Source organism: Hoplias malabaricus, chromosome 12 (assembly GCF_029633855.1).
Source record: "Hoplias malabaricus isolate fHopMal1 chromosome 12, fHopMal1.hap1, whole genome shotgun sequence".
Taxonomy (NCBI): Eukaryota; Metazoa; Chordata; class Actinopteri; order Characiformes; family Erythrinidae; genus Hoplias; species Hoplias malabaricus.
The window spans coordinates 36587222-36612907 of NC_089811.1; the positions used below are offsets into that span (position 1 = coordinate 36587222).

At 40.6% G+C, this 25686-nt stretch overlaps 1 protein-coding gene across 1 annotated transcript in view; it reads right to left on the reverse strand.

Moving 5' to 3' along the window:
- Positions 1 to 7782: 7782 nt before the first annotated feature.
- Positions 7783 to 25686, reverse strand: part of tmem198aa (transmembrane protein 198aa) — a 42854-nt gene continuing 24950 nt past the window's right edge. Inside the window, exons 2-5 of the mRNA XM_066686661.1 lie at positions 17495 to 17770; positions 14381 to 14956; positions 9952 to 10226; positions 7783 to 9406 (exon numbers count right to left, since the gene is read on the reverse strand). Coding sequence (XP_066542758.1) covers positions 9254 to 9406; positions 9952 to 10226; positions 14381 to 14956; positions 17495 to 17651 — 1161 coding nt within the window. The 5' untranslated portion in view covers positions 17652 to 17770 and the 3' untranslated portion in view covers positions 7783 to 9253. The remainder of the gene's footprint in view (positions 9407 to 9951; positions 10227 to 14380; positions 14957 to 17494; positions 17771 to 25686) is intronic.

Sequence of the window (25686 nt, forward strand, 5' to 3'; positions counted from 1 at the left end):
AACCTACTTTATAAAATTCAGAAAATATTCCCACACCATTTGCTGGCTATACACTCAGTTTGCATTCTAGAAACCTGTCTGATGTGTTTATGAAGCCCCAGTGTCTGTACATAAGCAAAAAAAAAAAACATTCTCAGTCCATTATACTAGACTGTCTGGCATCTGGATTATTTTTTAGACAAGACGGAATAAAAGAGAGAACTCCAAATGTTGAAAAGCATGAACCAAAATGAGGATATTGCTCATGACTGCTCCATAAGTGGGTATTACAGACTTATTTATGCTATTTCAAATTGCTTGAAATGTCTTCAAACTCGGGAGACTGCAAACTCTTAGCAAGACCAGACACCTAGCTTCTGAACGTAAACAACCAGAGAGAACTCTTACTTACAATCGTTCCCTTTAACAACTGATGCTCACTGTCACGCTCGTCCTGTCAGGTTTGTTGTCCCTGCCATGTGCTTTATCTGCACATGGCTTTGTCTGTTATTGTCCTTGTCTCCGCCCTTGTCCTGCCTTTGTTCCGCCTCCTCGTCTGTGTCATGTGTTAACCCGTCCTCCTCGTTATCTGTCCAGGTGCGTCTCGTCTGTGTTGTGTATTTAAGTCCCCTTCCCTCACTTCCTGTTGTCGTTCATTTTGTATTGTATTGTTTGTTCCCTAGTCATGTCGTGTTTTTGCTATGTTCCGAGTCCTGTCGTGTTGTCTCTTTCCCTCTTCTAGTCCAGTCGTTTTATTTTCAAAGTCATGTTGTTTTGTTTCTTTCCTACTCCGAGTCAAGTCTTTGTCATTCCCAGTCAAGTTGTTTCATTTTGCTTCCTGTTCTTGTCAAGTTGTTTCTTTGTTTTGATTAAAGTATTTGTGTTTTAGCAAGTGTGTCCGCCTCTGTCAGTCCGCCCCGTGATCCGTGACACTCACTGCATCATGTCTACCCTCAATCATTAAAAGCTCTGTCTAGGTAAAAATGACATGGCTTGGGAATAGCACCTCTGTAATAACAGTAATTCAGAAACTGCTCTCATTAAGATAATAAAGATAACATAATCAAAAGACCACAGTGATTGTTTGTTTAAACCTAGAAATATAAAAAAGAGACTGAATCTCATTGCAATTATGTAGATAATAGAATATTAGCTTTTACATTCAAAGAGTGGAATATGTGTGAGAGAGTGATTGGCATTCCATCAAATTTGGGATCAATTGGAGATGTTTTGTGATCCAGCATTACAACAATCAACCATCATCCTGACCTAACTAATGTTTATGTGGATAAATGCAGTCCAATACTCACCAAAGTAACGTTACCACATCCAGTCTAGAGCAGAAGGGTCAAAAGCATAAAGCTGCTACTGCAGCAAAGGGGTGACAAATGTCCTAATGATACACTTCATTCCAAAAGAAACACTGTTGTGGGTTCGATTCCCGCTCCGGGTGACTGTCTGAGAGGAGTGTGGTGTGTTCTCCCTGTGTCTGTGTGGGTTTCCTCCGGGTGACTGTCTGTGAGGAGTGTGGTGTGTTCTCTCTGTGTCTGCGTGGGTTTCCTCCGGGTGACTGTCTGTGAGGAGTGTGGCGTGTTCTCTCTGTGTCTGCGTGGGTTTCCTCCGGGTGACTGTCTGTGAGGAGTGTGGTGTGTTCTCCCTGTGTCTGTGTGGGTTTCCTCCGGGTGCTCCGGTTTCCTCCCACAGTCCAAAAACACACGTTGGTAGGTGGATTGGCGACTCAAAAGTGTCCGTAGGTGTGAGTGTGTGAGTGAATGCGTGAGTGTGTGTTGCCCTGTGAAGGACTGGCGCCCCCTCCAGGGTGTATTCCCGCCTTGCGCCCAATGATTCCAGGTAGGCTCTGAACCGACCGCGACCCTGAACTGGATAAGGGTTACAGATAATGAATGAATGTACTGGAAATGTAAAAAGTAATATGATGCAAGAGAGACAAATTAAATTATTATTATTACTTCATTAGCTTTCCTTCATATCCTTTGATTTGTGATTATATTTAATGAATTACAAAATACAACATAAAAGGTGTAGACGCACACACACACACACACACACACAAATTACTGGTCTGGCCTTTTTTCTTTTAATCAACTCCCCCTTCTGCTCCACTTCAGCAGCCAACTGTTACACCCTGAGGCCAGAGGCCTCGGCAGGAGCTTGTGTGTGGAATCTTTCCTTCATCATGACCTTTATCTCTCTCAGTGCACATAATCACCTCTCCTTATCCACACAAAGCACAAGTCAACCTCAGTGCCCCGATCACAGCTCCGGCTGACCTTTAGAACACTTCCCACAGCCTTGCCATCTGATTACATATGCTTCTCCACAACTAAGACTAAGAAAAGGAACGTGAAGTGGTGAAGATAACAGCTCTGGCCTCTGTGTCCCGCGAACACTGGGTTGATTATTTCTCAGGGACTTAGTTGCTGTCTTTATGAATGCAGAGAGAATGACAAATGTAAGATCATGAAAAGTGTATGAAATGGTGACAATCCCAAAAACCTAACAGTCTCTTTTTATAAAAACAACATGTTTTTTAATTATTTCCAAGACAAATGTTTGCTTAGATATAACAAAAGTAGCTTAGGTATAATTCAACACAGTTGACGTCATTCAGTAGAGATAGTCACTGTCTCCATGTTAATAGTTTACCTCTCATTACAAGTTGACAGTATTGCTTCTTCACATTAATGACATATGAAACATTTAGGAGATATGGAATCTCAGAGCAGAAATGTTCAGCCATTGTTCTGATTGATTATTTTGCCAATAATATGCCTACTTGTGTTTAAAAACATGTTAACAGTGTAAAAATGTGATTTTACTTGAGGGTGTGTTGAAAAACACAATAACAAACTCTTTGAGAACCTTTATGTAGTAGTATACTGTACCCAAAGGGTTAGATATCCAAATAAAATCAAGGTTATTAACATAGTGTGCTTTACCTCTACTATTTAAGAGCTTTATCTTTTAAGAGGTCTTTCTAATATACTGAAATCTTGATATAAGAATTTGATTGCAGTAAATAGGTAGTGATGATAGATGAGTCAGTTCTAGATCTGAAAAATCGCTCAGAATTCTCACAGATATTGGACTATTTTCAATGAGTCCAGTGCTGGAAGGTTATGCTTTGTAGCTGATTCTTGGAAGTGAGCCTGGTGACCTTATACTTGTGAGCCTGCTGTTGAGAGTCCTATTCTATTGTCAGTGCATTTTTAGGGTGATTACTCAAGGTGTGTCAGTAATGGCTTCACCTAAAATGGAGCGTACACCATTGTGGGGAACTGCAGTTCTCTCTGGTTTGTTTACATTCAGAGGCTCAGTGTCTGTTAAGGTGGAACGGTGTGTTTGGGGGGGGGGGGGACAACTGTTGTTCATATGTAGCTGAAGTTTAACTTGCCTGTACGTTTTTATTCGCTGATTGAATTACAACAGAAACTAATTTGTAACTCAAGTTATTTAGTTTTGTAGCATTTCTGTCTTTTTACTTTCATGCAGTTAGCAGTCTCCTGCTTTATTTAGATTGGTATTTTACCTAAATAATCGGAAATTGCAAAAGTAAGTCAATATTACCTTCCTATGGAGCAGGAATTTTGCAATATCCTCCTTTTTTTCATGATCTTCAACATTTGAGGGCTCTTTGCTGTTTTTCTGCCATAAGCATAGAGAGAGGTATCTTAGCACGGATGACCAAGCCACTTTTTTTTTTTTTTTACTCATTTACTGAAGTTGGGGTTTCATTAACACACTAGACCAGTTTTCCAGCGAGCAAACACACCGGAGAGCAGCAAATGGGATGAAACATTACCTGAATTTTATAATTGATTGATAATTGTCATAATTATAGCTGTGGAATTAATAAATTACAATGGATATATGTAGTTTTGTACTTGAACCTGTGCATACTCACCATTTTCTTGGGCAGTTTTGTTATTTTTCTTCAAATACTCAAAGAAAACCAAATATCTCTTGCCTATCACATGCTGTCAGGCACAAACATCCACACTCACACACACTATCTCTCTTGCCTCCCTCACTCTGTTATTACTGGGTGGATTACAAAACCATATCTCTTGCTGTGTGGCTGTTGTTAAGCCAGGAGCAGGGGTCAGGGTGCTCTCGCTCTCTCTGTCTCTCTCTCTCACACACACACACAGACATTCAGAAGGCACTTCTAGAAGAATTCTCCAGAGGACATGGGCCAATTAGCAGCAGGGTGTTGAACATTGAGCTGTAATTGGGAATGTGTAATAACGCTAAAAACCAGCTACCATCCTTTCATCAGCAGAGACTAGACCACCTCAGAGCTCACACATGAAAGTGAATCACTCATAGGCCTGCTGTCTGAGGCAGATGAGTGATGACGGAAACCACAGCTTAAAGCTCAAGCACCCCTTCAGAGGAAAGCTGTAAATTAGTTTAGTGTAATGGGTAGGAAACAAACCTATAAAGTCATTTAAACTGAAAAGATCTTTAGTACATTTTGTTTCACAAATAGAGTCCTATAGAGCTTCTTATTAAAACTTCACATTATGTGGAATTATACAAAGGTTTTTCATACTGGAATATCTAGTACCATACAAATTACAGACCACCCTTCATTTATTTAGCTCTCGTTCAAATTTGTCATTAAGTAAAAGAGATCAAAATTAATCAGAAGCCTCCACAAGCAAAATATTGTATTGTGTTCAGTGTTTATGATGTCCATCATTTGCCCTTATTACATCTTTCATTTTGTTTTGGGGAAATTTGATAAGTGCTGGGCGATATGAGCGCAAATCAATATCACGATTAATTGCACATTTTACCACGATTCCGATTAATGAACGGTTATTTTGTTATTGTATTTTTGACCCATAGTTCAGTGACGAAGCTTGTGCTGTAAATATGCTCCAGTGTTAAAGCTGGGATAGTGTTTCTAATGTTGCCGGGAGCTTGTTCCTCTTGTTTTTTGAGCACTGTTTATTTGGTGAGTGATTGTGCTATTGTCACTGAAACAGTTTTTTCTCAGTGTTTACATTTGTCTCCTTTTTGTTCAGTGTTGTCTTAATTATAGTCAAAACAAAACACGCCCCAACCATAGACACTGTGTTTTTCTTTGGTACGAGCTCGAGTCGCTCGGTCGGCCTTGGCGTTTAGGTTCTCCTCCATTTTGCTTCCATGTGGCAGAATCATGTGACTACAGCCTGTTGGGTTCAAAGGGACAGTACATGAACACACAGTGGGGACATAACTGAATAACTGATATAGAAGATTATGCAGATTAAAAGTTCAGAATGTCGATTTCGATTAATTGCCCAGCCCTATTTCAAATAAAAAAAAACCTGGGATATATTTCCACTCTTACAATTCTCAGAAGTTTGCATTTTCTATTTGACATTCCAAGTTATGTTAAGCAAAAATTATAATGCCGATTCCTAGCAGCCCGTGCTTTGGTTTGAATTGGTGTTTTGTCTGATTTTCTTTCTTTAATGATAAAATGAGTACGATTTTCGGACTTCTTGTTAGTCATTTCCTCCACTGCATATCTTTAGTTTACATTATTGCAGTTTACCTATATACACCTATCAGAATCCCAGTGAATGCGCTAGGGCTGCAACAACTGATTGAAAAAATCGATTGTTAAAATAGTTTGCAACTAATTTAATAATCGATTAGTTGGGTCTAAGTTATTATACACATAGGTACAGTTGCTACACGTGACGAACTCTGGAGGAAGGGTTTGAAAAATGGCGGAGGTGGTCACAGCAGAGGATAATGTTAGCACAAGCAGAGAGAAAAACGTACGACCCAAGTCATCAAAAGTATGGGAACACTTTACATTAACGCCTTCAAGGAACAGCGTTAGGGGCAAAATGTGCACAGCTGATCTCGCATGGCACGGCAGCACAACATCACTGCATGAGCGTCTGAAAATGAAGCCTGTTGGAGCTATGTGTGAAAGAGATTAAGTATAGTAAGTTAATTCTACTTTTTCTCTCACTCAATGTTACTAGAGCCTGCTAGAGTAGTTAAACAACATTTGTTTTTCTTAGCACATTAATATTACACTCGCGTTTAGCGAAAAAGCCTTAGCATGCCCCCCTCTCTAGTGACTCAATGTCACTAGAGCCTGCTACAGTAGTTAAACAAGATGTCTCATTTTTAGTAAATTTATATCACTCTTGTATTTAGCGAGTTTTCCGTTCCACCTTAAATGTGGCGGCAGTTACATTCAGAGTTAAAAAAAAAAAACCAAACATTTTTTAAAATAATACATTTAAAGCCTTTTTCAAGGTCTTTTCTGACTGGCATTGTGTGTTAATGTTTGAGTATCACAGCCAAGTGTATATTACATTATAAGTGTATATTTACATTACATACACTGTGTTAAATATTGATAAATATGAAATTAAAGTAACAGTTGGGTTCATTCTTCATGTAAACGCTAATTTTTAATAATGGCAGGTTGTGTGTTCCTTATACAATTACAACATTATTTCTCTAAAATCTTAAATATCTTAACCATATCTGATCATGTGTTAGATGAATTTCCCTTTTATTCTCAGCACATGGCAGCATCACTCAATATCCATTTATGTCATTTCTATTTGCCTGCATTTTAGATCAGTGGTTATTAACTTAAAAAAGGTGTATGTTCATATCTACACGTTCTCTCTCACCTCAGATAAAAACAGCCCAGCATTGCTGACTATGTTTTGAAGATCTGCACACCACAGCAAGCAGCTGTTCTCACTGATGGTATCCTGAATACGCTAGTAACAGACAGGAAACCAAATTTGGCCTGTCTTCCTTTTTGTCCGATTAATAATCGATTAATCAAAAAAAATAATCGACAGATTAATTGATTATCAAAATAATCCTTAGTTGCAGCCCTAGAATGCGCTAATGCACTAGTCAGAGCAACCGCCAGTGTCCAAGCTGGCAAACCACAAAAACACCAACAGGGACTCTGAAATGGAGAGTAGTTTAGTAAGATTTCTCAGGCCCTTGTTTGATGCTATTGTTGAATAACGTATTTAATCAAGTTGTTTATATTTTACAGTCTAAATTTTAGAAAATGAATTGAAATGGACTAATACACTTTTAATCATCCATTTCCATAGGAAGATGTTTGGAGTGCTATAAAATATCTAAACAGATCTTTCAAAAATCATGTAATGAAAGACTATTATCAGAAATCAAAAATGTGTTTCTTTTATGTTTGCATTTTTTTCTTGGTAAAATAATAAACGAAATCCTGCCACATATATATATATATATATATATATATATAAATAGCAGATCTGGTGGATCATGCACAACTGAAATATAATTTATACTATATCTACAATCACACCTTATTTCACAACTATGAAGAGAAGCATGAACACTAAGCTAAATTAATGCGACTTCTCATTTTACTGTTTGCAAATGAATTCTGGCACTGCAGGGGGAATACAAATTAAATTTAAGTAGAAAAAAAAAGACTGTGGTTTCAAGCTCTACTTGAGTGCATTTTCCCTTTATAGGTGATGCATGCCCTGGAGTAATGACTGCACAAAGTGTAGCATGTTTCCGAGCAAGGTGCATTTCAGCCTGTACTTACACCATAGAGTAGGCCTCCAGAATAGACAACAGTGAAACACAACAAGAATGTACACACAAGCATACGCTGGTGACATAAAGAAGGCAGCATCTTTAGAAGTACTTTTATCATACCAAGGTTTATACAAACACATGCAGCAGTAATAATAATAATAATAATAATAATAATAATAATAATAATAGACAACAAGATAATGGGTGCAGATTTGTTTTTTCCTTTTGATGCCTTCATTCAACTTCAAATTACCCCACATTTGTTTTAGAGACAAAAGGTTCAACTAAACATTTCCAATAAATTAGAAATAAATAATACTCCCAAAAGAGCCATCGTAACGTTAAATCATTCAAATGTAATTAAGCACAAATTGATTAGGAAAGGTAACACAAACACAAAGTCGTGACGGGTGACGACACTAGCAGTAATACGGCATACAGCGTGAATATGTACAGCATTCAGCGAAATGTACAAAATGTACAGGAACAACAGGTCTTCTCGAGGGACACTGCCAAGGTAAAAGACACAGTAAACAGAGGAGCTGAGACTTTCAGCATTTCTCAATGCAGACATCAGAACGAAGACTTCTTACTCATCCACCAAAATGAGATATACAGGAGAGAGCGTAGCTGGGTGTAAACAAATGCTGAATTCAAGAAGGATCAATGAGGAGTCTGACCCCTTTATCCACACATGCAGATGTGCACACACATACACTCTTTATTTCAGACTACCCCACACCCACACAGACACCTTCACAGTAGACAAGGACACTTTTTAATCTTCTGTATAAAAAAAGTCCCCAAGTGTTCACAGTTCTACCTGCATCATTAGAGCTCTGCCGCTTCCGCCTCAGACCTGCGGCTCTAATGGGAGTAAGCCTTAGGGGACATAATGAGGAAACATATCATAAAACCACAGTTGCTCAAGCAGTACTGATTACAATTCAGAACTAAAGCAAATGTCCCCTTCCATAATACACTGGCTGAGCAGGGTAAACCAACTTCACTTTTACAACAGTTACTGTGCATGCTTTGAAACAGAGGATCAGTAATGGCCTTTGAGTGAACAGAGGAGTCCTTCGTTTTAAAAAGCTCTGGCCATTAGCCCAAACGAAACTCACTTTTTCTGCTATTGTAAATGTACATACAACCCTTCTTTTGCTGTAAACATTACGGTTTATTGATAGAGTGCATTCCTTAACTTTAACGGTTTCACTTCAAAATGGAATGGTAAAGTCTGCAGTTACTAAACAACCTGTGTGGTTTTATGTGAATGGAAAAAAAAAGTTGGTCCCATTCTAGAACTGAACAATAGTCCCTGTTTAAATGGTTACCATATTAATAAGATCACTCTGGCAGTTACAGCAGACAGTGCAGTGTGACAATGGGCCCAAGAGTCTCAAAGGGTCAGAGGCGCATCCTGAGTAGCAGCCCACAAAAATCATTGTAGGGAGAGAAAGCATTACCAGCCAAAGTTGCACAGAATAAAGGTCTTGGCAAAAAAATAATTAAAAACTGGCTCAATCCACCACTTATTACACAACAGGTAAGGGCCATTAAGGGGATCCTCAGTGTAAAACTTCACTTTCAGCCTCAATTTTCAAACAGGAAAAGTTTCTGTAGGGTGAAGGAAGTGTGGTTAGGTTGGCACACAGCTGAACAGCAGAGGGCAGGGTTACACTCTGGCTGCAGGGGCTGTATGAGCCGTCAGTGGCACCTGAGAGCCACAGTCATAGTCCATGTCCACCGTATGAGACCGGCTAATCAGCCTGCCATGGGAGTAGCCCCGCCTGTCCACATGCTTGTCCCGGAAATGCTGAATATAGCTCTGAAGGACAGAAAGAGTGAGAGAGGAGAACAATGAGAGGCAATCAGCATAATTTGGTAAAAGTCTGTAGCTGGTGGAATCTTTCCAAATCTGTTTTTTTTTTTAGTTTTTGAAATAAAAATAATACAACTCTAAGTGTAGGATGAAGGTTATTAATGTGCCTTCATTGGAGTAAGTGTTTTCCAAGTACACTACAAATAATTTCTAGCTCTGAATAAGTGTCAAAACAAACATAAAATGTTGATAACGCTGAGATAGAGATTATTGAATAGATGGATCAACTGGGGAATTAATTAAGGACGCACCGATTAACATTTTCATTCCTGAAACGGATTCTGTAGAGATACAAGCATCATAGCAGCAAAGCATGTAGCATTACCTTGACTGGAGAGCAGCATGTGTTTTGTTTACATCTGACTGATACCACAATTAATAAAGGTCTGCATTATCATTCATTCCAATGAACTAAGGATTTATGCATCACTGCTTTAATGGGGAAAAAAAAACAAAAATCGAGCTAATGAGTTTGACAAATGAATGTTTACCGGGGAGAGAACATCTCCATCATAGCGCCGTATGGGGTTGGGCTTTCTGCGGTAAGTGGGCTCTGGCTGTGGGGCCTTGACCGGGGGGATGGTGGGGTGGGAGTTAGTCTGAGGTGGATGGTGGTATTTGGGCATCTGCTTATGCTGCTGCTGTTGCTGCTGCTGAGGTTTCTGCGGCTTTGTCGTCTTCTTTTTCTTCTTCCGAATCTCCCTCCTCTCCTCCTTCTGACGAATCTTCATCAGCTGCACTCGCCTCTGTTGGTGACTGATGAACACTTTATGCATGAGGCAGAGAAAAAAAAATATAGGGGAGTGGGGTGGGGGGGAAGAGACAGAGAGGAAGATTTAGAGCGAGCTAGAAAAGAGTCAGCTTGCTCATTACCCAACCATTGTCAAGGAAACAATGAGAGATAAGTGGTAGGCATAGGTGAGAGAGAGAGAGAGACACACCAAGGTAACCATCTTGTTCATCATTTACATTTATTCATATACCCTGTTACGAAGACAAAAATAAGCACAGACCATTTCTCATTCATACATCGTAGCCTCTCCATGTTCGCAGTTTTCCTGAAAAGTAAAGACACACTAAGCTCGCTGTATCTCACACACTGATCCACCCCCGTGATGCCAAACAAACCATTCAGTGTTTTGACACATTCTGCCGTTCCACATGCCTAAATCAGCATTCGCATTCTGTTCCTTGCCATTATTAGAAGCAGTCAGATTATTTCTGTCCTTTCAGTCTCTCTGTTGTGCCTTGACAGCTACGGGCCCCATCTGTCAGAGAATTCACATAATGAGCCCCCTCTTTCTAACACACATACACACGCCCCTCCTATCCCATGCTTGTAGTTCCACCCCTCCCCCCACCTACCTCATCAATGTCCCTGTTTCCACCCCTATATAGAGAGAGGCCCCAGCTTGTCGTTATGGCAACTGCCCCCAGCACCACTGAAGCTTCTTCACCTTTTGCACATGCTTTGATTCTGGGGTCTCATGTGTTGTTTTGTTTTGTCTTGGTACGCTTCTGTGTCTGATGTCTTAGTATGCTAGACTCAAGGTGCAGCACAGATCTGACAACACTGATGCATCAGGTGATATCCCATCTGTTTACTACAAAACAGCTTATTACGCTCCAGTTTTTCCACATGTCACTCGTGATAATCATCATCAGTAGACACTTATATTAAATCGCTAAAATTAATTCATTATCTGTAAGCGCTTATCCAGTTCAGGGTCGCGGTGTGTCCAGAGCCTACCTGGAATCCTTGGGCGCAAGGCGGGAATACACCCTGGAGGGGGCGCCAGTCCTTCACAGGGCGACACACACACACACATTCACTCACACACTCACACCTACGGACACTTTTGAGTCGCCAATCCACCTACCAACGTGTGTTTTTGGACTGTGGGAGGAAACCGGAGCACCCAGTGGAAACCCACGCGGACACAGGGAGAACACTTGCTAAAATTTCCAGTTGCTAAAAATATCAGCATAAATAATATGATCAAAAATATATTTCAATAGTTTATATCTGTCTTTTACTCAGAAATATACAGTACCCGACTAATCTTCTCATTAGTCACCGGTGGAATAGTGCTATTCGCTGTATAGAACCGCGTACCAGCCCCTACCTCAGCACAACACGAGTTATGTTCTCAGTTCTACAGATTAACTCTTGACGAGGCCACAGCTGTTGACTGAACACCGTTCCAGGTGATGACCTCATGAAGCTGACTGAGAGAACGGAGAGAGTTTGCATCAAAGCTGTCATCAAAGCAAAACGATGCTACTTTGAAGAATCGAAAGTATGAAACATATTCTGGTTCATTTAACACTTTTCTTTGTTTACTACATAATTCCATACGTGTTCCTTCATAGTTTAATGTCTTCCACGTTCATTTAGAATGTAGTAAATAATAAAAAACAAACATAAACCACTGAATGAGAAGACGTGTCCCAATTTTTGACTGGTACTGTACATACGCAACATGTGAAAAACGTCCCAAAACAAAGGAAACCCTCCCTAAGTGGGTGTGTCCAAACATTTGACTGGTACTGTATGTGTGTTCTCTGTTAAGGATGTGAAACTTACTAGCCCATTATTCAAAGATCTACTTTATTGATCATCTGTCTGTAGCTCCTGCACTGAAGGTGTCCACAAACACATTTCACTCACACTTTATCCTTTAATTGTCGTCCTGACCAGCACACTCTCGGGTTTGTTTGGAAAAGGCAGTGAAACAGCAAATGTATTAATCTCAGATGCACACAACCAGGTCAGTGTATCCCACGGCGGCTCCGAGTATGTTTGTATGCGGGATGCAGCAGAACCACTGATCTTCACAGGACCAGCATCGCACAAAGTGATTAAGTAGGGCAGTTAGAAATAGAGCATCCTCAGACCTGTTCATCAGCTCAGTCACACTGGACAACTGGCAGTGAAATGTAGTGCATGTTATGCAATGAGTAGAAAAATTAACTGCAAGCACTGGGGATGTCACATTAAAAATGTAGGTTTTTTTTTAATTGATCTGTATTGCATGCTAAAAATGTTCTTTCTTGAGTAAAACACACTTGTATGGAGTTCTGCTCTGTAAACTTAAATTCTCTGTAAACATTCATTCATTTTCTGTAACCCTTATCCAATTCAGGGTCGCGGTGGGTCCAGAGGCTACCTGGAATCATTGGGCGCAAGGCGGGAATACACCCTGAAGGGGGCGCCAGTCTTTCACAGGGCAACACAGACGCTCACACATTCACACCTACGGACACTTTTGAGTCGCCAATCCACCTACTAACGTGTGTTTTTGGACTGTGGGAGGAAACCGGAGCACCTGGAGGAAACTCACGCAGACACAGGGAGAACACACCACACTCCTCACAGACAGTCACCCGGAGCGGGACTCGAACCCACAACCTCCAGGTCCCTGGAGCTGTGTGACTGCGACACTACCTGCTGCGTCACCGTGCTAATAACTAATTAAAATAAACAAAATAAGAAAATCAAGAATAGAGAAGGAAGAGAGGTGATCAAAAATAGCAAAAAAAACAAGCTTCTACACCTTACGTTTTGTTGCTGCACACTTGGCAGATTGGGAGAATATGAGCAGTGGCTCATTATGATTTAAATTAACCAGTGCTCAAAAGATAAGGTTCGTTTAAAAAACAGGATTTCAAATTTAAAATACCTGCATAGTACTACTGTCCTACTGTGTACATAACATAAATGATTACACTGTCATGAGGAGATCTGTCATAACAAAATGCACTTTCTAAGGACTGCTGCTGACCTGTTGTAGCGTGTTTCTTTGCGGTTGCCAGTGTTCTTTGGCATGTATTAAGCTGGGGTTACACTACATGATTTTTTTTCCTCAAAATCACGTTTCAAACAGTCGCTGCATATCAAACTTTTATTTTTTTGGACGTAATCACGAAGTGTAAACTCTCCAACTCACAGCTGAACAAGTCCCGTCAACAGCCAATGAGGACAGAGCACAGTAAGTAAACACAGGCACGTGCAGTGGAGCTCTACATTGGGGGACGGATTAAACGGAAAAATTATGGGAAACTACATAGTGCTGGATGCACATGTCCCTAAACAACGAGTATTACCTGTAGGAGAACTTGGTGCACCGCAAAACACGCTATTACAGCCTTTATTCTAATTTTCCAATTCACCTTAAATGACAACAATGGTGCAAGCTACGGTGCCCACTTTTTCCGAACCATTTAAGGTGGAATGTAGCCGCAACTATGTGCTATTCTACTAATCTCCAGCTCCACGACCCAAAGACATTTCTGTGTTTTTTCCTTTGTGGATCTACACAAATAATACCACAATCAATAATCACAGTGAGTTGTACATCCATATTTATCTGTATCTCCTAGGAGTGAGTTGTGTGTTTGGTTGGGGTGTTAGGGGTCATGCAGTGTGTGTGAAGTATTTCTAGTTTTCATAAAAATCGACCAAAGCAGTCGTGTAGTGTGAAATACCCAGTGTGTTTATAATCTGCTCCAAATTTAAATTATGCGCATCAGTATCTGCTTCATGAGGTGTATCCCAAACAGTGCCATATGGACTACATGTAGGGAATAGTGAGTAGTGGGCCATTTCTAACACACCTATGGTATCGGTGCTCTCTGTAGCTGTTACGATACTGTAGTTAAGTGCCAGTATCAATGTATCCGTATCGGTGCAACACTACAAATTATGTAAATGTAAACCAGTGATTTTAAACTCCAACTCTGTACCTTGTATGAACACAGGAGTGAACACAGGCTGCATAAATGCGATGCAACCTACACCTTTACAGCTGTAGTCAAACAAGGTATAATTCTGTTCCCACATAAAAGCTACTGAAGATCTGCCCTTGAACCTTCATCCATTTAAATACCATTTAAATATAAATTTAAATTGATCTTTACCTTCTGTGTGTGAGTATCCCTCTGCTGTCACTTTCCATTGAATGAGGACCCCAAGCACAGCGAGGACAGGCCACACCCCCATCACCACCCATGTGTACCAACATACTGGGCGAGCCGGTGACACCTTCACCCGTTCGTAGATGTAGCGGGTCAGTGCAAACAGCTCCACAAAGTAGTCCACGGTGACTGTGACCACAGCTGAGCCGAAGACGGCGGTGGACAGGGTGGTGAAGCAGCGCTGCCACTGGAGCGTGAGCACAGCGAACAGCATTCCTGAGCCAAGCAGCACACCCAGGGGAAGCCACACTGTCCGTGGGTGGTAGAACTCCTCCAGGACCACCAGTGAGGCCAGGGCAACCAGAAGACCAAGCAACAAGCCCACCATGAACAGCCCCACGCTCCTGACCAGCATAGTGACCAGCCCGCACAGCGTACCGATGCCCAGACCAATGCCCACGCTGGCCTCCACGCTCAGCTGGGTGTCCATCACTCTCTCCTTGTAGCACAGCATGAAGATGATAATGGAGCCAAACATCAGGCCTGTCAGGAACATCACAGCCTTAAAACAGCGATAGCCTGGCAGAAAGGAAGAAAAGCACTTTTAATTACAAATATTTAAAGATATTTCAGCTTGTGAAATGCAGTGTAGCACATACATCTGTAGCTAACAATTAAAACCAAATATGTAAATTATTATAATAGATTATTATATTTAATAAACATACGACACTGTGCTATATTCAGAAACATTTTATCAGGAAATTATAATTGTTTTCTTATTTTTTATTGTTTAGTGTAATTTGTTGTGATATTTTCTTTTTTTTTCAGACTCTAAACTATTCCTTTATATATGTAAAGTACCTTGTGAAACAGACTTGTAACTCACACACTTACTCACTCACATTTAAGAAATGCTTTGTAAAGGGTTTTATTCAGTGTTTCACATGAATTCCATAGTGTCTTTGTTACTTTAACATACAGATTTCTGAAAGTTATATTCTCTTTCAGACCCAAACACTGAGCTGTCTTCATACAGTGGTAGAACAGAACATACACTCTTGTAGTATAGATTCTTTTTTTCTTTCCCTCAAAGATTGAAATGCTTTAAATACTGTTGATCTGTCATGGGCAGTTTTGGTGTTGAGAGAGAGAACGTTTCAAATTCAAATAAAAATGTTCAGTTTTCCAGTATTTTTCCCAAATAGACAACTCTGAAATTACAATCCAGTGGTGAGCTGATTTGATCTTTGCTATCATATTTAATTAATAAGGAGAAATGTTCAGACACTCCCAATGTGTGTGGACATTGTGTATACAGGGGGTCCTCGTCTTACGACGTTGATCCGTTCCTATGTCGCGTCGTAAACCGATTTTCGGTGTAAGTCGGAACATACGTACATACTGTACGTAAATAACATACTGTAAGCACTTATCCTATCCTAACACCTATCCTCCTCGGTCCCGAGCCGCGTAACCGTGTATTCTTCCGCCACGCACACCACACACGAAGTTCACGTTACGACGTTTACGACGCAAAACCACTTACGTTGAAACAAGGCTTTATACAGTAAATGGGAGATGTGTCGTAACCACGAAACATCGTAACTCGGGACTGACGTAACCCGAGGACCTCATGTATTTGGCTTTGTTACTTTCTATTATTTTATTTTATTTTATTTTTTTTTTTAAAGAAAAAATAACTTTAAAGAGTTTTGTCCAGGTGAATTCTCCGTAGACCTTAAGTAGATACTGTCTTTAGTTAAGATTATGCCTGCTTTTTTCTCCCACGTTTATTTAACTTATATTGTGGAGAAACACTTTTCCAGTTGTAAACATGAATATGACCTGAAAATCAGTCCTCTGTTATTATTAAATTTATGTGTCTATGAATTTCCTAATAAGAGTAATTACTTTTGCTTAAATATCTTTGTCAAAAAGTGTCTCAACAGAAAATATCCAAGCACCTTGTTTCTGTAAATTACACGTAACCTCCCCTTCCTTAAATATCCACTTGTGTTTGATGTTTTGGTTAGAGATTAAGTTATGAAAATAGGTCTCTAATTTTTGCACATCACTAATGCTGTATCTGTCTGCCAATGCAGATTCTAGTTTATTTCCTTTTATATAAAAAACGGCCTAGAAGAGACTTGTCTTTATTTCACTACTGTCTTATTTGTATGTTCAAAAATAAAAATCTAAATTGCACCATATTACTAAAATGCTATTAGCCCCTGAATGATTTACTGAGGAACACTAATAAAATAAAACACATTTACTCCCCTAAAAGGCACCCACTCTGTGTTAGCTAGCTTCAAAGAAAAAAACAGGAAAAAAAATAATAATAGAAAAGGGTGTTAGAGTTCACCAAAGAGGTTAACAGCCTGTAACAGTCCCTCTCCAGTGATCTAACCTCTACACCCATCATCACCTGATGTGTGCATCTGACAGGTTGCTCCGTGCAGAGTATTTGTTTTGACACAGTGAGCGTGAGCGTGCCGCTGGAGAGGCTGCCTCTATAAGCCGCTATTTGTCACAGCTGAAGTGGCCTCAATGTCTCTCTCACACACACACACTCACTCTGACTCTCCCTCAGTGGGAATGAAAGCAAATTTCACAGTCCAGTGAAAGTGATGAAGCTTATCTAATAGAGAGGGACAGGCACTGGCCATCGCTGTCCAACTGTCAATCTCTCAGAATTATTACGCAAACTCAGTTTTTTGATGCAAACATATTAGAGGTACTGCTTCATGCAGAGGCAAAAAGAGAAACAAAATAAAGCAGATGAACACCCTCTGGAGTTCCTTTAGGCTACAAGTCTTTATAACCATAGTTTGTCTTCCACAAAGTCTTACGAAATAATATATTCTTTTGTTTTGCATTTGTAATTCATGTCATAATAAAGAGAGGTCATTAGGAGGCACTGATGAATTCAGAGCTGAAGCTAATATGGTTTGAAATGCCTACTACACCTGACTCTTCAGTCAGACCTTACTTGAAAACTGTACTATGATAAAAGCAAAAGCAATTCCAATTACTGTTAAACTACTAAGGGATATTTTAATTCAGTTTGAGTGATCATCTTATTCACCCAGAGCATCATAACATGATACCTACCAAAGAAGCAGTAGATGATGCCAAAGAGGCAGCACATGGAGCAGACGACAGAAGGGACCACCTCATATCGCCGTTCAATCTCCTCATCACAACTAAGTGGACGGTCCTGAGAGAGTGGGGCCAGTTTAAAGGCCAGCTGCTGGGGTGTTGACGTCATGATGTTGGAATAAAAAGGGAAGCGGGGATACAGCTTTATGGAAAAGAAAAATGAAGGGAAGAACGGCGTGAGGTGGTTGAGACCAGGTCAAGAGGCGTTTCCCATCTACCAAGATCCACCTGGAGAAAAACAAGGGGGGAGATGTTGGTCATGACAGCATTACCATGAATATTGCTTAAGAAAAGAAGGTCTTCAAGGGTCCTTTAGGACAAACAGTGGTTGTATTGGTAACTCTGATAATTTCACAGAGAGTTCAATGAATCTAATCATGTTAGGAAATAGTTCCCTTTACGTTTTCTTATTACGATTTAATAAATTTTACATTTTATAATGAGCTAGAGGAACGAACAAAAATAATTTCTGTACAAACTGTAGAAAACATGGTTGAGGTCAATTACATTAACTCATACCCCATTGTAATTTATTTTTTACTAAAATGTAAACAAAAAGAAAACAAAATCCATTCCTGGGAAAATAAAAATAAGAATGTGTGTTTTTTTTAATTCACTTGAACTTTATTAGAAATGAATTAAATAAACTGACCAACTTGATTGTGTTTTATAAATATAAATATTTTTTTATTTGATGCTAACAACACACTCCAAAACAGTTGAAACTCAGAAATGACTTGAATGTAACACAGTTCACATTTTTAAATATTTGTAAAACAAGTCCAAACAAAATGTTCACTAATGTTTTCATGGTTGTAACATGGTTGCAAATTACATTTGTTAACTGCAGAACTAAAAACACTGTGTGGCTAAGTAAGAGATTTCTTTTAGGCTTCTCTCAGCACACTACCAGGAAATACTACAGTTTACAGTAACTAAGAATGACAGAGTATGTGATGTGCTGGCTTTGTAGTGTTCCACTTGACTGTTCTCCTTGATTGCTTTGTGTTTGGTATATATTTCATTACCCAAAAGGAAATGTTTCTTGCTGTAACCGTATCAGAGCAGCAAAAGACATAAAGACTGAACAATATTCTTTTTGACACAAAAAATCTAAGACATCTAGGAGTAAATCCATTCAACTGTAAATCTTTATTTCACAAAACTTGCTTCAGTGAAACCCATTCTAATTAAGGTGATCACTGGACTGATACGGCACATCTTTGACAAATTACTTCCTCTAGAACACAACTCTAACAGCAAAAAAGAGAGAAAATTAACTGACCCGTATGTAAGAGATTTTTATTATTATTTTTATTTATTGATTTAATTTTATTTTTTAGCAGATGTAAGTTATTAAATGTATAATTAATCCACAGATTAAACAGAGAAACAGCTGTGTATTGCAGATGTTTTTGCTTCAGTGAATAAGAGAAAATAGTACAGCAGAATCAAACTCATGTTAGAGTCTCTTTATTTTCATTGTATTGTATACGTTCCTCTGCCAGCCTGAAAATCTCAGTCTTTCCAAGTGCCATTCAAAGCATGTGTGTGTAGTTAATTAGCAGGAGATGTTCTGTTTTTGCACAGCCAATAATTAAGTGCAATCTTTTCTATTGTGTTACTATCCATACATACTGGAATTATAATATAAAGCAGGTGGTTAAGTGTGCGTTTTATAAGGCGTATTCTGTATCTTTATTATGTAGATTATTTGTAGCTCTTTTATAGTAGTTGTCTTATGAAAGTGTATACACTATTCCCATGTAACACAACACTGATGTATGAAGAAAAGCAGTAAATGTGGAGAAATATGTAATAAACAAAGAGTATGGCTCTTAGGCTCCTTCACACATCTCTCTTTGATCTGGAGCAGAGTGTTTGAAAATCTGACCCATGCTAAAAAGGCAGATGTGAAAACCATTAAACACACCCCTCCAGCTCCCACTGCAGATCCGCACGGACAGTGTAATTGTCAGCAATGCAGTCCCCTGTGAATACCATGCATCTTTGCAAGAAATCTGCATTAGTGTTGGCATAGGTGAACTGGTAGTGAACTGCATGTGCCCGAGTTGTGTGTTATTTCTCCTAAATGAGACTCCCACTAATGAGATGTAAACCTAAATAATTAATATGGCAGGCTTTGCTTCAGGTGAAATTGTAATACACAATAATATGTCTAAATATTAGGGGTATAAGGCTTTCTTCACACCGTAGGGTAAATTGGAATTGTTTCTTAAACCTAACTTTTAGATGTAGCGTCCCTATTGTAATTGTATATGTTACATGGGAGCATGCTAGATTCCTGTGGTCATATTGTAGTTACATGCATTGGCATAGCCACAGTGGATGATACAATAACGATGCAGGTGTAAATATGAAGAGGCCATTTTGCAGTGCCTCCCAACTTACATAAAACAAATCATTCATTGTCTGTAAGCGCTTATCCAGTTCAGGATTGTGGTGGATCCAGACCCTACCCAGGATCACTGCCGTAAGGCAGGAACACACCCTGGAGGGTGACACCTACTCACACACACCTATAGACACTTTTGAAACGCCAATCGACCTACCAACATGTTTTTGGACCATGGGAGGAAACTGGAGCACCCGGAGGAAACCCACGCAGACACAGGGAGAACACACCACACTCCTCACAGACAGTCGCCCGGAGGAAACCCACGCAGACACAGTGAGAACACACCACACTCCTCACAGACAGTCACCCGGAGGAAACCCACGCAGACACAGGGAGAACACACCACACTGCTCACAGACAGTCGCCCGGAGGAAACCCACGCAGACACAGGGAGAACACACCACACTCCTCACAGACAGTCGCCCGGAGGAAACCCACGCAGACACAGGGAGAACACACCACACTCCTCACAGACAGTCACCCGGAGGAAACCCACGCAGACACAGAGAGAACACACCACACTCCTCACAGTCACCCAGAGGAAACCCACGCAGACACAGGGAGAACACACCACACTCCTCACAGACAGTCACCCGGAGGAAACCCACGCAGACACAGAGAGAACACACCACACTCCTCACAGTCACCCAGAGGAAACCCACGCAGACACAGGGAGAACACACCACACTCCTCACAGACAGTCACCCGGAGGAAAACCCATGCAGACACAGAGAGAACACACCACACTCCTCACAGTCACCCAGAGGAAACCCACGCAGACACAGAGAGAACACACCACACTCCTCACAGACAGTCACCCGGTGAGGGACTCGAACACACAACCTCAAGGCCCCTGGAGCTGTGTGACTGCGACACCACCTGCTGCACCACTGTGCCACCCAAGCATAATCTCAGTCACAGAAGTGTGCCATATGAGGGCACATCACTGGCCTAATGGTTCAAGAAGTGGCTTTGAGACTTGAAGGTTGCTGTTTTTATCCCCACGCCCATTAAGAGAACCGGGGGAGGGGGGAGTGAAGGAACAACACCGTCTCCTACTTCAGTCGTCAGTACTGTCAAAAATGTCATTTGCCCCCATCAGTGATAACAGTCTGGATGGTCCATTTCAACATTAGCTTGAAAAATACAATGTTAATTTTTCATGAAAATAAGCTGAGACATGGACACCTCTGAATACATCACAAATTTCTACTGTCTTTGGGATGATCTGAGATGAGCCCCAGAGAACTTGTTAGCCATTCTGCAAGGAAAGAATGATAACAGACATTAATTATTTGCAATATCGCAAATGTTCTGTTAGAACTATTTGACACTTCTGTCATAATCCTGCTATAAAGCGATGAGGGGAAAAGGGCTTTGTTTTTATTGAATTTTACAAAACAACTTTTCTGGAAATGGGGATTGTTCGATGGCCCTTATCCCACTGCATAAAAACATACATTTCATAACAGTAGATTAGTAAGCATCTTTCTACATTAGCTTCTGGGAGAAATGGCCTTATCTGGATTCTGAGTTTGTTTGAATGTCATATGCTTTTCAGAGTGGACTGTCAAATTTAAGAGCCCTTTAGTGATCAGTGAACACACTTCAGAACACAACTCTGTGTGTAAAGTGGAATCAAAACAGCGGGCAATTTGGAACGGGATGTGACTGTTCTGAGTCATCAGAGAGATGCAAGACCAAAACGAATGTGAGTGTAGCGAAAGAGATTGCAAAAGGAAAGAAATAAAAGCATCTTTCGTAAAAAAAAGACGCTCTTACGCAACCATAACAATGTCTCACTTCCTGTCTGTTGTCATAACAACCAAGGAATTCTGGGAGCTGCAGGTTATACAGCATTTTGCAAATAAGAGACAAGCCTGCCACCATGGCAACAGCTTGAGAGCCAATCAAAGCTTTAGCCTGCTACATTTCTTCAGCATCTTCTTCACACCCAAGACATGTAAACAAACCAAGCATAAAGAGTATGTGAGGGTGGGTGAGAAAGAGAGAGAGAATACAAATATGGAATGTGACAATAAATAAATGTAAAAGTAAATAAGCCTTTTTCCCCCCACTCCATGTACAGTCAGCCTTACAGCGCTGCTGTATTCAAACAGGCTCATGTTACAACATGCACACACAAATCAATTTGGACCGATGCCATGCCCAGCCCCCAATGGTGGATGGAAACCCTAAACTAGCACACACAAGAAGCAGCATGACGTGGGATTTCACCAAAATATTGTTTCCTGGACTGTATCCGTTCAAATATTATAAGGAAGAGCTCTGTAACCAACAAACATTTTCCATAACACACTCTCTTTCTCTCTCTCTCTCTCTATGGAGGCTAATCACCTCTTTTGGCATTTCACTTTTTTCCCCACTGTATCTGTTCCAGTTCTGTAGCTCCTCAGCAGGGCATTGCTAGAGAGAACTGAGGTCTCATCTGCAGCATGATGACATGTCAGTCATGATGAAGCACAACAGGCCCTATTGAGCATGCAAAGCTGCATGAATATTTTACACAGGGCACAGAGAGGCCCCAGCAGAGAGAATGTCAGCAGAACGAGGCCAGGCCTCTCTGTGTGTATGCATGCATATGAGAGCTAGTGTGTGTGTGTGTGGCGTGTGTTGCTCAGGTTAAACTGAACATCAAGCAATGGTAGCCTGACAGAACATTAATCACTTAAGGAACACTAAACTACCTCAGCCAGCAGACACATCTGCCATTTAAATAAAAGACGCATATGGTTCTGAGCAAGTTACTTTACAACTGAACTGGAAAAAAAGCAGCACATCAACCTTTATACATCTATACAAGGCCAACAGGATCCTCGCCAAGCACTAGACCCAGTTTCGGAATCGGGCGTCAAATTAAAAGTTTCTAGGAGACAGATTCATTCATTCGTTTATTTTTTTATTTATTTATTTTTCTTTCCTTATCCTCAGAAAGGCATCTGATAGAAACAAACCCTACGTTATAGTGCCGCCCTACGTTTCTGTATGTTTTATCTAGTATTGCTTTGGATTGTTGGTGGTTGCTTGGCTGGAAGAAAGAGCAGAAAAAAGAGGAGTAGACTCTTCTCTAAAGTGTTCTTAGATGTAAGTTGAAGATTAAAATTAGACATCATCAAAAACTATAAATGCAAATACGCATGTAAAAGTGTGCACAAGCACGCAGACACGCACAGACTTGAGCGCTCGCGTACACACACCTATTTCTATTAATTAACGACCTACGCATTTTCACACTGAAGCTCTAAGCTCTTCACTTAGGTTGAATCCCTAATGGCTCAGTATTAGGCAGATTGCGCACAATTAACTTGTGGAAGCCATTATTTCATGACCCATGCTATGTATTAGAGAGCAGAGAGCCATTTAAGACGTGTTTCATGAGAAGCATGAGGGTAACACAGTTAGAGTTAAGTGCGTCAATGGCACAATCCAAGCAAGACACAATGTGGCCCTTTTTTTTTCTTATGGTGATTCAGTAGGTTTGGCATCTGGCAGTAAGTTTGGCAAGTGCTTCGTGAGTGATTGATGTGTTAGCGAGTTAACAGCCAGTTCTAAGAGGTTCTTTACTGGTTGTGAAACTTTGTAGATGCAAGAAGAAGAGAAGAAAATAAAACCCTCATCACTGTGAGCCAATTTCAGGCTTGAACAGAACGCCAAACACTATTACAAATTCATATGTTTCGCAGGACTTCAAAGCATGACCATAATAATTTCAGATGAAGGAAGCCGTGTATAGACGTATTTACCAAGTCTGGAAAATGGCACACTTCATTTATGTTCATTCATATTCTGTAACTGTTTCGTACTGTTAAGGGTTGTGATCGGTCTGGACCCTACCCAGAATCATTGGGCAAAAGGCAGGAACACAGCATGGGCAGGATGCCAGTGCATCACAGGGCCTCACTCACTGGGCCAATCCACCTACAAACACATGAATTTAGATTCGGGAAGGAATTAAAGTACATGGAGGAAACCTGTGCAGACACAGGGAGAACACATCAAACTCCTCACAGATGTTACCCATAAGTGGGGATTGAACACAAAACCCCAGGACTCCGGAGCTGTGTGACAGCTGGCAAAGATGTGTAGTTTGGTTTGAGTAAATTTCAGTTAAGAGTAATGATATTTAATATGGCACATTTTAAAATAAATAATAATAATAAAATAATAATTAAAAAAATCCTAAATCACATTTTGGGCCTACGTCCTTAAAAAACAGATATATTGTATAGGCATTCAGTCATACCAGTACATTCATGCACTTCCATCTTCCCATAAATTACATTACTCCATTCATTCACGTTAATAAACACAGTCCCCAAGGCACAGAGCGACGTTCGACACAGAATGAACTACTGCACTCGCAGAAAAACAGGAGTTTACTGCAGGTATTAGAACAGACAGCCGAGGCAGACACAGGGCTTCAAGGGAAACAAAGATAAAAGAGCAACTTCATAAACCATTCATTTCCTTATTCTGCTGCAGTCAGCACAACGCAGGCTTCCCTGGCAAGGATAGCCTGGAGAGAGGAGTAGTGATGAAGGGAGCTTGAGGTAAAGTCTCTGAGAGAGGATTTCTGTGTGCAGATGTAGTTTTTGTGTGAGAAAGAGAGAGGGCATAAGAGAGAGAAGACAGAACATGCATGTTACTGTCAGTGTGTATGTGCATTAGTAAGTGCTGAGTGATTCAGTGGACAGGATTGAGGCTTTGTTAAACCCTGTTAATCTTGTTTAGAGATTCTGATCTAAATTCCATTAGCATTGCATGGGCTTTCCCCTTCTCCTGACCTGCAGATCAACACTGTCTGCATCTACATCTAGAAATGTGGAGGTAAACTATACTTAGCACAAAAAGCAAGGAAATTTCTGTTTCCCTTTTAAATGGTGCCACATTTGTGAGGAACATGCACTTGTAGGATGAGCAGTAGAGCTGAGTATGTGGGTTGCACCCATGAAAAAGTTGCCAAATCCTCTCTGCCAAAGCCAAACAGCTTATTCTGTGTGATGGTGTGGGGAGGCATCTCCCTCACTGGAAGAACTAGGCTTGTCATCATTGGAGGCTTCTCAATGCAGAGAGATATAGAGATTAAATTCTGCAACCAGTGGCAATCCCAAATCTCCACAGTCTGGGACCGAACTCTATCCTCCAACATGACAACACACCCCCCCCACAGAGCGGAGTTTATCGGAGACTACCTCCAGAATGTGGGAGTGGAGAGGATGGACCTCAACCCCACTGAACACTTGTGGGATCATCTTGGGTGTGCTGTTGGTGCCAGAGTGACCAACACAACCACGGCGGCTGACTTGTGACAAATGCTGGTTGAAAAACGGGCTGCCATCCCACAGCAGTGTGTGACCAGGCTGGTGAGTAGCGTGAGGAGGAGGTGGAGGTTGTTGTGGCTGTGTATGATTCTTCCACATGCTACTGAGGCTCCTGTTTGATGTTTGAAGAAACAAGACGTATTGGCAATTTAACAGTTTATTCATTTAACAATCATCCAGAACACCACACACCAAACGAGGCAATGGCAGAATAAGCTTTTTGGCATTGGCAGAGAAGATTTGGCAAATTATTCATGGGCACAACCCACATACTCAGCTCTACTGCTCATCCCACAAATGCATGTTCCTTACAAATGTGGCACCATTTAAAAGGGAAATTAACAGGCTTTCAAATGGTACAAGATTTATTGCCAAGAAGCACT